The 12,501-nt window shown below is 41.7% G+C and overlaps 2 protein-coding genes across 4 annotated transcripts in view; both read left to right on the top strand.

Moving 5' to 3' along the window:
- The window catches only part of myo9ab (myosin IXAb), a 129,449-nt gene extending 122,503 nt beyond the window's left edge, over positions 1-6,946 (top strand). For 2 of the 3 annotated variants that reach the window (XM_062390376.1, XM_062390375.1), the window contains exons 39-42: positions 538-591; positions 1,938-2,158; positions 2,598-2,740; positions 4,081-6,946. In XM_062390376.1, the coding sequence (XP_062246360.1) occupies positions 538-591; positions 1,938-2,158; positions 2,598-2,740; positions 4,081-4,472 (810 nt within the window). In that variant the 3' untranslated portion in view covers positions 4,473-6,946. The remainder of the gene's footprint in view (positions 1-537; positions 592-1,937; positions 2,159-2,597; positions 2,741-4,080) is intronic. The other variant, XM_062390377.1, reaches the window with a different exon arrangement.
- A 1,692-nt stretch (positions 6,947-8,638) lies between these two features.
- plex9.1 (PML-like exon 9.1) lies at positions 8,639-11,916 on the top strand. Its single transcript, XM_062390867.1, has 3 exons — positions 8,639-8,736; positions 8,847-8,898; positions 11,161-11,916. Exons 2-3 carry the CDS (start codon positions 8,847-8,849, stop codon positions 11,697-11,699), a joined length of 591 nt encoding a protein of 196 aa, XP_062246851.1. The 5' UTR covers positions 8,639-8,736; the 3' UTR covers positions 11,700-11,916.
- Positions 11,917-12,501: the final 585 nt, after the last annotated feature.

Raw genomic sequence — 12,501 nt, 5'->3', positions numbered from 1 at the left:
TGCACATATTGGTCATTTCATGCATACATTAGAAATATAGTTAAGAGAAAATAATAAGAGTTAATACTCGATAAGTTGGCACTGAGTTAGGAATAGAGTAATTAAAAGGACCAAATTATGTAGAAAATAATGCAACACAGCAGCAGCAGAAACACTGTCATCACAGTGCAATAACAAAATGTACAATGTGAACTATAATTTACATTTTTCTGGTAAGGCAATTATTTTATGTTAGGAAAATATTTGAAAGCAAATCAAACTAGGGACAAACGGTAGCACCACGTGTACATGGAGAGAGCAGAGAACATCCCTCTGGGGCCGACTATTCTTTACACCATAACTTCATATAAATCCCATTATTTGGGATATGGAGACTGATATGGAGGAAACCAACCAAATGCAGCTCAGTTTTACCTAAACATCAGGAAATCAAATCAAATTTAATAACCTTCCCCGCTACACAAACCCTAATCTGTCCTTCCTTCCTTCCTTCCTTCCTTCCCTCCTTCCTTCCTCCACCCCTTCCCCTCCCTCCAGAAACCAGTACTAATTGCTGTTAGGTTTATGAGCATTACCCGCACTGCCACCCCGGTATGTATGCCCCCCCCCCTCACTCCATGTGGCCGCCCACCGTCCGTCCCGTCCTATCCGTCAGTCTATCTGCCTTGTCCACTCATCTACCGTCTGTAGCGTTCAGTCAACGTACTCATCACTGCTGTCTGTCATACGGTCGCTTTTAGCTGTCTGTCTCTGTCTGTGTACTCCACTCTTGAGCTGTCCGAATGTTAAGTAACGATAATGTGGATATTTAACAGCATTTTCACATTAAACCTCCTTAAGCTTTCACCTAATATTGCGATGTCTGTTTTTTATGACATTTGACGCAAATCTGTGAGTTCTTGTATTTTTGCTATCTTAGCTAAAGTTTTTAGTGAAATATATTGCTAGTTTATTAATAACTTACAAATAGCAACACAATTGAGTATCAATTGATTTAAGTGATTCTTATGAATCCAGATTTGCTTAAAACAACTATGAATATTTCGTCCCACAGAAATACTACAGCTAGCTTGATAGCATAAGCATTTCTCGTGATAACAGCTGGATGTTAGCTTGGTTTGCCTTACTTCTTCACTTGGAAGTGAAACAGTGAAAGTGTAGATGAGTGTAAATGCCATACTTAAAAAAAATATCTGTAGTGATTGTTATTTACTTTATTATATCCATGAATTAATGATAATAAACATGTAATAGAGTAGAAACTCGTGATTATAGAAAAATAATCATGTTTTAATGAGGAAGAAGTACTTAGGAGATAACCAGCAAGGACAGCCCATGCTCACTAGAGTTTTTAGTTATTTACAAAACCCCCTCACACAGATGTAACTACAGATCGACCACTACCAATCATTTCCTCCTCTTCAAAAGAGGAGGAATATAGTGCTGATACTTGTGGTGCTAATGAGCCAAACGATGAAGTATTTTGTTATTTGTGAAACCTGGACTAAAGTATAACTTAGCAAGATGCAGACAGCTGATCCTCCAATATTCCCCGTGTAAAATATTAGCTAATTTAAAGTGAGCTGATATTATGACTTAGCTCACTTTAAATGGCCCTAATACTCGTTTTATGATTGGCTGGTGTTTGTTTGTGTTGAGCGTTCAGGCACATACAGCACTCAGGCTTTAGCTCCACTGTCGACACTGACAACTCTTTGCCTTCTGTTTCTGCCTCACGACTTACTAACATGCAGCCTAACACAGCTAAACTTAAGGTAATGCCCACCTGTGTGTGTGCGTGTGCTTGTAGTTAGTATTTGGTCAAAACATCCAGCTGTCCTTAAAGCGAGTCCGCTGTCTGTGCTTCATCATTGTTGTTGGTCACCCTGGTCGAATACATTCTCATGCGTTGGAACTCTTTGTGTGTTTATCTGCAGAGCATAGGCCGCGTTCGACAGAGCAGCACCCGCACGCCCTCGCCTCCTCTCAGCCCCAGAGCGTCTTCTGAGCTGGATGGAGACAGTGCAGGAGGGGGAGAAGGAGAAGGAGAAGGAGGAGAGGATGCAGCGGAGGCTGGGCTGAACGAGCCACAGCAGCTGGCGATGCAGCAGGAGGAGCGGATCCTCACTGAGCAGATTGAGAGTCTGCAGAAAGAGAAGTAGGACGTCTCTCTGCTCGGATTATTCACATCATATGACGCTGAAAGGGTTTTTTCTTGAACCTCTTAAGTGGGATACATCTTTTGCACAGGTTGCCCAAGCACCAACAAGATATGACAAGCATAACCAAAAGCTTAGTTGAAAGAACATGATATTTGATCAAACAAATCTCAATCAATAGTTCTGCCAGCCGGATATTAATTACAATATCACTTACGAGACCATTTTCTATAGATTTTGAAGATGCACCGTTCTATAAATAGTACAAAACCACTCCAATAACATTTGGTAGAGCGCTGAGGTAATACTTGTCTGTTTGTCCCCTGTTGCTTTCAAGTCGTTACTCTGCTTTTCATGTGTTATATGGATTACATGTGCACACACACACACTTACCATGATAAAAGCCCTAAAGTTCCGGTTTGTGTGTGTCTCTGCAGGGAGGAACTGACGTATGAGATGTTGATCTTGGAGCCGCGGGTGTCTGACGATGAGACTCCTGAATCTGAAGCCTCCATCGGCACAGCAGACAGCTTTGAAAATATAACCATGGAGACCAAAGGAGCTACGTCCGACCCCTCGGGTAATTGTGTGTGCTTTTCGATGTTTGTGTACATGCGTGTGTGTGTATATTTCTGAACGTCACTTAGAATTAATCCCAAAAACCAACAGTCCATTGTAGTGTGTATGCTTAGGGATTCCAAGTCCAACTCAGATGCCCCACAAAGAGAGGCACCAACTTTGACTCTTTTGCAAATTTCACCAGTGGCTAGACATAAGGACACAATGTGATTTAGGAATGCATACTTAAGGCGTAACTACAAATACGATGTAAACACCTACATGGGATTGCCATTCTGTCCTAGCTGGACTGCAAACTGAACACCCGACTGCCCTCATAATAATCACAGGTGACGTCAATCCTGTTTGCATGAATAAAACACACAATTCACCCAGTATGTCACCTGCCAAACCCAGAGGGGAAGGACCCTGGACCTGCTAAATGCTAACGTTACGGATGCACATGGCTCTTCCCCCCTCCCTCCTCTGGGGTGATCAGATCACAACTTTTATCTCACCCCCTGCTATGTGCCTCCTTGATGAGAAGAAGAGGGCTTTCAGAGGTGACAACAGGGATGAGCTGAGGACTATTCAGAGGGACCTTCAAATCCAGATCACGGAGACAAAGACAGCTACAGGAGGAAGCTGGAAGCAAACCCCCCCACAACTCTTCTGCAGTCTTCAAACACCACTCCTCCCCTCTCTCCCTGACTGTCCCTCAAATTGCTGTGAGGATCCCCCTCCCCCACCTCCTTACACCTCCTGTTGCTAAAAAGCTACCTGTCTTCTTCCTGGCGACCCTACCCTCCTTCCTCCCCAGCCAGAATCCTTTAAGTGTCCTTCACACCTCACCATGTTAGAAGACAGCTGAGGAAACTCCACTCAGGCAAGGCTGCGGGCACCGATGGTGTCAGCCCCACGTCTTCAGAGGGTCCCTTAGCTGGAAGACGTCCTGCTTCGTTTCTGTGCCGAAGACGCACCATCCTAATCATAAAGGCCCCGGAGGGACTCGTCCTGTATAAGCTCAGGCCCATGTACAGGCCAGACTTGGATTCCATCCAGTTACCCCCCCAGCCCAGCCATCATCTACCTGCTGAATCAGGTCTACGCCAAGTATGTGGGCTTGCAGCACAGTGTGTCTGAAACACCGGGGCCCCACAGGGGACAGTCCTCTCTCCCTCTCTCTTCACCCTCTACACCACACTCTAGCTGTCATGTAAATGCACAGATTTGTTCTTTTCTCACTTTTGTTACATTTGCTCTTTTGCTGATAGCTTTTGCTGATAGCTCTTTTGGAATATCTGTGTCTAAACAGTGTTTTCTAATCCCTCTCTCCCTCTCTTGTTTTATCTCTCGACACAGAGCCCGGCACTTATCGCTCCAGAAAGTCGGAGGCAAAGAGCAGACGAGCTCTGCATCGCCAGCCGGATTCCCAGGACTCAGCAGACTCCATCTCCACGTTCTCCTCATCCTACCACGCCTCCTCGTCTCTCTCCTCAAATGCCTCCGGCTCTCCGTCCCCTCACTACCGGTTTCGCTCGTCCTCTTCCGGGCCGCTGCTCACCTCCTGCAGTTTGGGCACAACCCCGTTGGGCGAGGCAGAGGCAGGTCACAGAGGTGGCAAGTCCCAGCACAGGCTCCGGCTGAGCCGCAGCTCACCACGCGAGCCCTCGGGAACCCACCGGAGGGAGTCTGAATTCAGCTCGGGGCCACAGCAGCTGGTTCTGTATGGCAGCAACGAGTTCATGGTGTGAAGCCAAGGAGGGAAGGAACGCCCAGCCACCACCTGTTGGAGCACAGGAGGGTGTGCGAGAAGTGGGAGGAGGGAGAGTCCAGGGATGGATGAGGCTGGTCATGGGGCAAGGTTCATGCCAAATGTCGACTGCTGCCCCTCCTCTGTTCCCCCCCTCCCTCCTCCCCTGGTCCAGTCAAAGCAGAAAGCTGTGAGAAATACAGAGGACTGGACGTACCACAGAGAGGGACAAGACAACTAAGATGGTCAAAGACTGACGACTAATGTGAATAGAGGGATTGAAGTGAAACGTTTTATGACCCTCTGATCTCAGTGCTGTTTGACCCCTGCTGGAGCACCAGGGGTCAGTTAAGGGAGAGAAGAAGAAGAAGCAGAAGAAGGGAAGGATGGGTGGAGAGACACAGTAAAAAAAAACACTCCTGCAAAGCCAAATCTGATAGTGCCCTGTCTTCATTTTTTGCATGTGGTCAGGTGGTAAAGCCAACCCCGAAGAAATGTAGCCATACTGACTGAACTGGCGGACATTTTGTCTGTAACCAGCACCAAGCTTTTCACGTTTACACAGGACAAACCAGCCAAGAGGCTGCATGCTTCTCCATCACACTTTTTCCTATGTCAATCTGAAGAAACTGTACAGAAATATGTCACAGCTCTAGGTTATATATTATTATTATTGTTAATATTATTGTTATTATTACTATTATTATTATTATTATTACAGAGGAAAAGGGTGAAAATAGAAAGAAACTCCAGTGCTGCTCCTGGGCCGTTCATTGTTGATTTGCCTGATTTCCTCTTCTCTTGTTTTGAAAAGGGAAGTGTCTGGAATTCAGGTTCCACTTTTTGTTTCTGAGCTGGTTTCATCCAGTTTCCTTCACTTTGCCTTTTTTGTCTTTTCCTATATCACAATCAATCAGAGCCAGTTTTGGGTGACCTCGGGTTGTACTCTTCAGAAATAACAGAAGGAAAAGCCGTCAGTCTGTGCTATGTGTTGGTTGTTTTGTATCTGCCTGTCCCTGCAAGCTCTCTGTTTTCTCTCTGTTTCATTCAGAAGCATCAGTGTTACTTTTGTCAGGACTTGAATATTTTTTTAATATATACTATTGCTGTATTATACATTGGTGTTGTTACTGATATCAAAGATGTCATGTTTGTTTCCTGTCAATATTGTTTCATGGTTTATTTTTGTTCAGATGAACGCCTGACTGTGCGTGTGTGTGTGCCTGAATGAATGAATACTTCATGCCACTGTATCAGCTCCCTCTCGGTGCATGTATAGTCGTCTCTATACACACTTATACGTTTCCCCTATTATTCCTATAAGGGTGGGAAATCTCTCCAACCATCATGTCACACTAAATCTAACCCAGACTTACCAAATAATGGTTCCGATTTTCACTGCACCTTTGGGGGAAACTTCTGCACTCACATACTCACTCCGTCCATGTCGTCCTCTGAGCCGTCCGCCATACATTCTTCTTCTTCTCAAACACAAGCGTAGCTCTTCCATCCTCCTGTCTCCCGGCTCTGGCTGTGAAAAGTAGCATTTAACCTGCAGACAAAGAAGTAGCATCTAACACTCAGACTGTCCTCGTGTTTCTGCATAATCCTAATCTGTCTCTGTCCATGCAGTGTCAGTGTAATCTTCAGTTTAACGGACATACTCAGTATCTTAACAGCGATGATGTCTCTGTACTAAAGCTGCAAAATCCCTCCTCGCTTGCTGCGTCTGTGATCAGATCCCTGTGGGCGACTCTCGCTGCGATCTCACCAACACAATCCGTGTTAATCGACTTTTCCTTGAAGCTGGAAGTCTCCGTGAAGACTGTGCTGATCTCAGGTGTGAGATGCAGGTGTGGAGACTTGCAATGTGTTGTCTTTTTATAACACTAGCTCTAGACCTGTAGGAAAGAAGAAAAAAGTCTGTTTCGAAGGTGAGATGAGAAGACAAAACTGATTCCTGGTCAAATATTCGAGCTGGTATTTGGACATGTCCATGGTGTCTATATGGCATTCTGAAAAAAACTAAAAGAAAAGAAAAAAAAGTGAATGTACCCGTCACTGGAAGGCATGCTGTGCTTTCTCTGGTTGTTTTTGTTCCTCTTTTATACACAGTGTATGTACTATTTATGATCATGCTTTTGGGGTGTACATTGATTTAAAAGAATCTGTTATATAAGGTGTTATAAAAGGATATATTATCCTATGTACGGTTCATTATCTACTATTAATCCTGGCAACATTTTATCAGGCCACGATGGGTCTGTCATGTTTGTGCTATACGAAGCAGAAAAAAAAGAAAAGCGCTGTGTCTCATTGTCTGCACGACTCTGGACACGGTTATGTATAAGGTGCAATTTGTGTTATATTTCCTTTTTTAATTATACGAACATGTCAATGGTTGTAAGAAAAAAAAAGACTTTATGGGGGAAATTTCATCTGCTTATTAAAAAAGCAAAACTGCTGCCAAACACACTTTGAGTTGTGTAATATTTGCATAAATGAAAAATATTGTGTGCATCCTTGAGGCCTTAAAAAACATATTGGGTGCAACATCCTTCTCAAACATTAACACGGATGATTTTTAAATGCTGTAGTTTTATTTGTATTATTTAAATTCACTAAATTAATTATTCTCTGGATCCATTCCTTGATCCGATCTACATCAATATTTAATTGGTTCTTCTTAAAGTCCCTTACAGCTGCAAGGATAAACGCTTCACTTCCTGCATCCATCACGCGACGTCGATCCTTCCCTACTAGTTGTGCATTACGGTCCATGCTATAAATTGCAGTTGACATGATGACAATTTTATGTATATTGAATGATACTTGTAAAACAAGCTTATTTCCTGTTTCCAGTAGGTGGTGCCATTATTATATACAGACTAATAGATCTATTCAAATAGGGGCTCTGATGTAGCATGAGCAATTTTGTGTTAATTGGACAATGTTATAAGAGCATCATTTTCACACTGATCAGTAGGTGGCACTATGACCCTGCAATAATATTAATCCTTTGATGCTGAGCAGCAGCAACTAAGGATTCATGGTCCATATATGTCCGAGATAATATAAGAAGATAATACATAACCTCAAGTTTTGATGTCATGTGATCAAACTTTGACGCCACACCACGGTCACACCGTGTGACGAAAAATGGATCTTTGAGGTAGTTTTTATCTCCATCTTCTTTAGATGACACACTGATCTGATGAAAGCCCTTGGACAAGTTGGTCAAAGTATAATGTGAAATATGGCCAAAATGGCCTCTAAATGCAAAATGGCTGACCCTGCTGCATTTTTCAAAATGCTCCTTGATACTTTTTTGTTTGTCTGGTCATGATACATTTCGGCTACAATTTTTGTGAAGACCGGTCAAAGGGAATCCTAGGGGCTGTGTTCCAGGGGGTGCTGTTGAGCCATTTTGCCACCCTATTTCAAATTTACTCCAGAATACAAAAATATCCTTGGGACTTGGATTATGCAGTTTCATGCTCTTTTGATCATGTCTAGGCGCTGAAAAGTCCCCCGAAAGGGAAATATTAATAAGAAAAAAAAGCCAATGTCAATAGTGCCTCCCATCATCCCTAATATTGTTAGTTCACAATGGTATAACTATGTCGACATTCACACCAAAATTGAATGGCTTAATTTGTGGAAATTGGTTAAGTACTTTTTTTGTTATCCTGAAAGCAAACAAACAAACAAACAAAACTCTTTGGTGGAGCTCATAAAGGTTGACTGAATGAAGGACTTAATTTAAAAGATTATAGTATTTGTCTTTGAGTTTGAAACGTCTGGTAACTACCGAATGATAAATGATAATTTATTATTAGTATTGAATATAGTTATGGAAGTTTTCTTGAAGCTGGTGAAAGGAGAACTCAGGCAGCCACTGACGTCTTATGCAGAAGGTTTGAATGTAGACTTGATGCATCAAGGAGCCCAGAAGGTGGAACGATATGCAAACCCTGAAAGAGTAACACGAGCAATGGATGGTCTTAAATTTCTCAACAATGTTTTTAATCATTCACTATTTGTTGATATCACTTCATTCATTTAAACCAATAGTTTCAAGTTATCCACTCTGCCGAGTTACCAGACCAAAAGACTCCACTTCCCATCCTGCCCCGGGGCTAAAAACCGAAACCGAGCGAATAGGTGAGAAAGTTCCATTTCCCTGAAAAGAGGTGTTAGTTTCAGTTCACGAAAAACAGGTGCGGAGAAGCAGCGACTGGAGCGGAGAGAAAAAATCCTAGAAAGTGAGTTTAATCAGCGGACCGACTGTCCCGCTGTCAGCTTCCAAATCTACTTTCAACAGGTATCTTACTGAGAGTTAGTTTCTATTTAACCCTAACGTTCTGTTCTGCAGATGTCTTCCAACTCTACAATCGTCTTCTTCGACCTGGAGACAACTGGATTAGGTAAAGGTTTCTTCCTCCTCATCGGTCATCACATTATTTATTAAACTCAAAATGACCGTTTCATGTCTTTAAAATACTTAGTGTTATAATTAGCTGCTTCAAGAACATGCGCCTATTGTAATATTTGTGTTTTTAAAGTAACCTTTCATTTTTCAGGTTTGAGGTTTATGCTTGATCTTTGAAGCTTGGTCCACTTACTGGAAGTCTTCAGGTATTTTCGAAGATTTCAAAATAACTATTGCAATATTGCAATAATTATTGATATTTCTTTAGCACAGTCCTATTTGGTAAATGTTATTGTACTCTTGTTTATTCTGTTATACAAGTTGAAACGGTGTTTGTGTGGCTTCAACATAAAAAAAACAGTTATGAAAAGACCCAGCATATTCTGGTCAGATCTTTGAGTGAAACATGTCAAGGCAAAACCAGGAGGGCCAAAGCTAGACACCCTTATAACGCCCCCTAGAGGGGGCAGATAATGCCTGTTGCACACTAGAGGATTTCAAATCTTAGCTGATTTTGAAAACGTTGGAGAACAAGATGTGAGAATGCACCCCTCATAATGACACTAAAATAAGTTATTGAATTAATTTAGATGAATATGTTTTGTTATGCTTTTATAAAATATACTGCAGCCATGTGGTTGTTTGTGAAAACTTGGTCATGCCAGCTGGAAAATGTATGAGTTTATATTTCAGGTGTAACGGTCGAGGTGCTCGGAGGAAAAAAAGCTGAAAACAGACAATGAAAGTTTTATTATGGATGTTTGATTTACCTTCCACTCAAGACATAACAAGGATAATGAAATGGAATATTATATGTCTGTTCCTTACAAACATCAAAGGCATTATTGCACTCATGATGGGTCACCATGAACAAGAGTGAGGGGGAGATTTATTTAATAGGAGCTGGTTTTGAGTGCCAAACTGAAAATTGAGCTGACTTCCCTTTAATAAAAAAATTATAACAATCTAAATCTAACAAACACCAAACATTTCTCCAGTTTTATAACGTATACCCTACTAAACCATCAGTTTGGCATCTGCATATATGGCCCCTCACCTTTAGGCTGGAGTTTTGTTGAGACCCTGCTATCTTTCCTATGTAAAACATTTTTCTAAGAATACAGGATCATCCAGTGATCCAATGTTCTCGAGTTGTCACATGACTCTTGAGGAAAATGAGGAAATATCGTTCAAAAACAAGAGGAAGAAGAGCTTGAGTTGCTGAAGCCCAAATTATGCTGTTTTGACCTCTGAGTATACAGATGTGCCTGATGTCACTGTGTTTGTGTTGAAATCTTTGGTAGAAGCAGGGGTACACGTGCATCAAGGTCGCTCTCATGTGCAACAGATTCCCCGTGACTGGAAGACTGACTTATGAATGAAACCTGTTCTCAGCTTCATAATGCAACAAACACCTTTATTTGTCCCAGCAGAGCAATTTAAAGGCACAGAGAGCAGGTCACAACACAAGTCAAAATAAGAAAGAAACAATGACATCAGTGCAATGTCCGCGGACAGATACAAAATCTCTCATGTTAAAATGTTTGTTCTGCTTCATTATGAAACCGGGCAAATTAGAATATGGGGGGCCACCTAGTCCAGATAAATAATTTTGGAAAATGGCAAGAGAGGGCATCAGCCTTGATGGAGGTCTGTGTCTTCTTAGTTTGCATTTTTTTACCTCAGTATAACTCAGTGTCACTAAGAAGCTAAATGACTCAGCCTATCAAATAGCAATTGAATGGAATATCAGCAGGGAAACCGGAAATTGGAATGGAGGTGGCCCTTTTAACTGTTTGATTAAAAATGTATTCTCAACTTAGTTTGTGGAGCCATTGATTTGTTCCTTTTTTTAAACTGCAATTTCAAATAGTTTCAAATTTCATAATTTAGTCATGAATAAAGTAATGTGGTTCTAAAACGTATTGGCTGTTTAATGTTGATTTTGAATACATGTCTGTAATTATAATAATTTTCTTTATTACCCATACAAAAATCTAACAATTGATTACTTTACAATCTTGTGTATTTATTCATAGATTAACATACAATTTGATAAGAAATGCATTTATGCTTATTCTTGTCGTTCAATTTATCAGTCATTATTGAAACACTATATTAGTATTTCTGTAATACTTGTATCACTCATTTGAGAAGAGTTCTAAATGCAGCCAAAACAAGCAGAAAAAAAAAAAATTGTATTTCTATTTTATCTTTCCCGATATCTCCCATTAATCAGACCCTCCTCTAATTTCAGACACCAACGTGTGTGACATCACCCAGTTGTCTGCTGTCTGTGGAGAGAGGCTCTTTAACGTCTACACCCTCCCCTCCCGCGCTATCACTGAGGGCGCCCAACGGGTTACGGGCCTCACCGTTAGCAATGGTGGCCTGTTTCTCCGTGGGAATCGTCTGCACACCATCCCTATCTACGAGGCTCTCACCTCTTTTATAGCCTTCCTTCAATCCTTTCAGCGTCCCATACTGCTGGCGGCCCACAATGCCAAGGGCTTTGATGCCCCTATTCTCACCAGAGTGCTGCTGCAGAACCACCTCCTGCAGGAGTTCCAGCAGGTGGTGTCTGGGTACTTGGACACCTTACAGCTGAGCAAGTGGCTCCATCCTGATCTGCCCCAACAATCCCAGCCGTTTCTGGTCAGTTACTTCCTTGGATGGCCCTACGACGCTCATAATGCCACGGAGGATGCCAGGATGCTACAGGAGCTGTACAAGATATGGAATCCTGATCAAAATAATGTCTTGAGAAGTAGTTTTAATGCAGCCCTAATGTCCTAAAAAACATTCATTTATAGAAAATGAGAGGCAAGTCAGATTTCTGTCATGGCAGACAAATAATGCGACTCTAAATCAAAGATACTTTGTGTATGTTGTTTCTTCTTTTAATTTTTTACTAAATGATACTAAGTATCATTTTTTTATACTCTCAGGTGTTGATTCTATTCCAGGATTTGTATTCCTACAAGAGTCATTAAACCATTTCTGTTAAAGCTTCCTTGTCATGTTTGTATTGTTTGAATTTGGGGCTAAAGCATGGAACATGCTGTGTTTTGTTTAAAGAGCCTGATTGTCACATTTTTCCCTGACTGCCATTCTTTCTACATTACGTCACATGTCATTTAGCTGACGCTTTTGTCCAAAGCGATTTGCATTTTAAGTACACTCAACATTTATGAGGGGCTATTTTTGGGGTTCAGCATCTTTGCCAAAGAAACTTATGCAGATGGGAAAAAGAGTAGGATCCGAACCAGCAACCCTCTTGTTGCAGATCACCCGCTCTATCCCCTAGGCCACGCTCTCCCCAGATATCTAGATTTGAAGACATTGACCCCTACAAAATCTTCCAATCTTTTTTCCAAGGGGTTGTTGCAAAGCATTCTGTGAAATGTAGGAAACCTCTCTCAGGAATGAGCAGAGACAACATTGATATTTTTTTACATCCATTGTTAAGAAGTCAGTCTGAGTCTTTAAATGTAGAATGTAGTTTCCCAGGATGACCTTCAGGGAAGCTTTGTTAGTATCATGCACAGCAGGTAAAAATGTTGTCTTTTAGTGAAATGTATACAGATGTTTTGCTGGA

Source organism: Platichthys flesus, chromosome 6 (assembly GCF_949316205.1).
Source record: "Platichthys flesus chromosome 6, fPlaFle2.1, whole genome shotgun sequence".
Taxonomy (NCBI): domain Eukaryota; kingdom Metazoa; phylum Chordata; class Actinopteri; order Pleuronectiformes; family Pleuronectidae; genus Platichthys; species Platichthys flesus.
The sequence above is the reverse complement of the archived record's forward strand: the minus strand, read 5'-3'. Positions and strand labels throughout refer to the sequence as shown.

Excerpts from the sequence above, each read along its gene's own strand:
- plex9.1 (XM_062390867.1), top strand. The coding sequence starts at position 8,847 with ATGTCTTCCAACTCTACAATCGTCTTCTTCGACCTGGAGACAACTGGA. Across the intron at positions 8,899-11,160 it reads CCTGGAGACAACTGGATTAG|ACACCAACGTGTGTGACATC; the intron begins GTAAAGGTTTCT and ends CTCTAATTTCAG.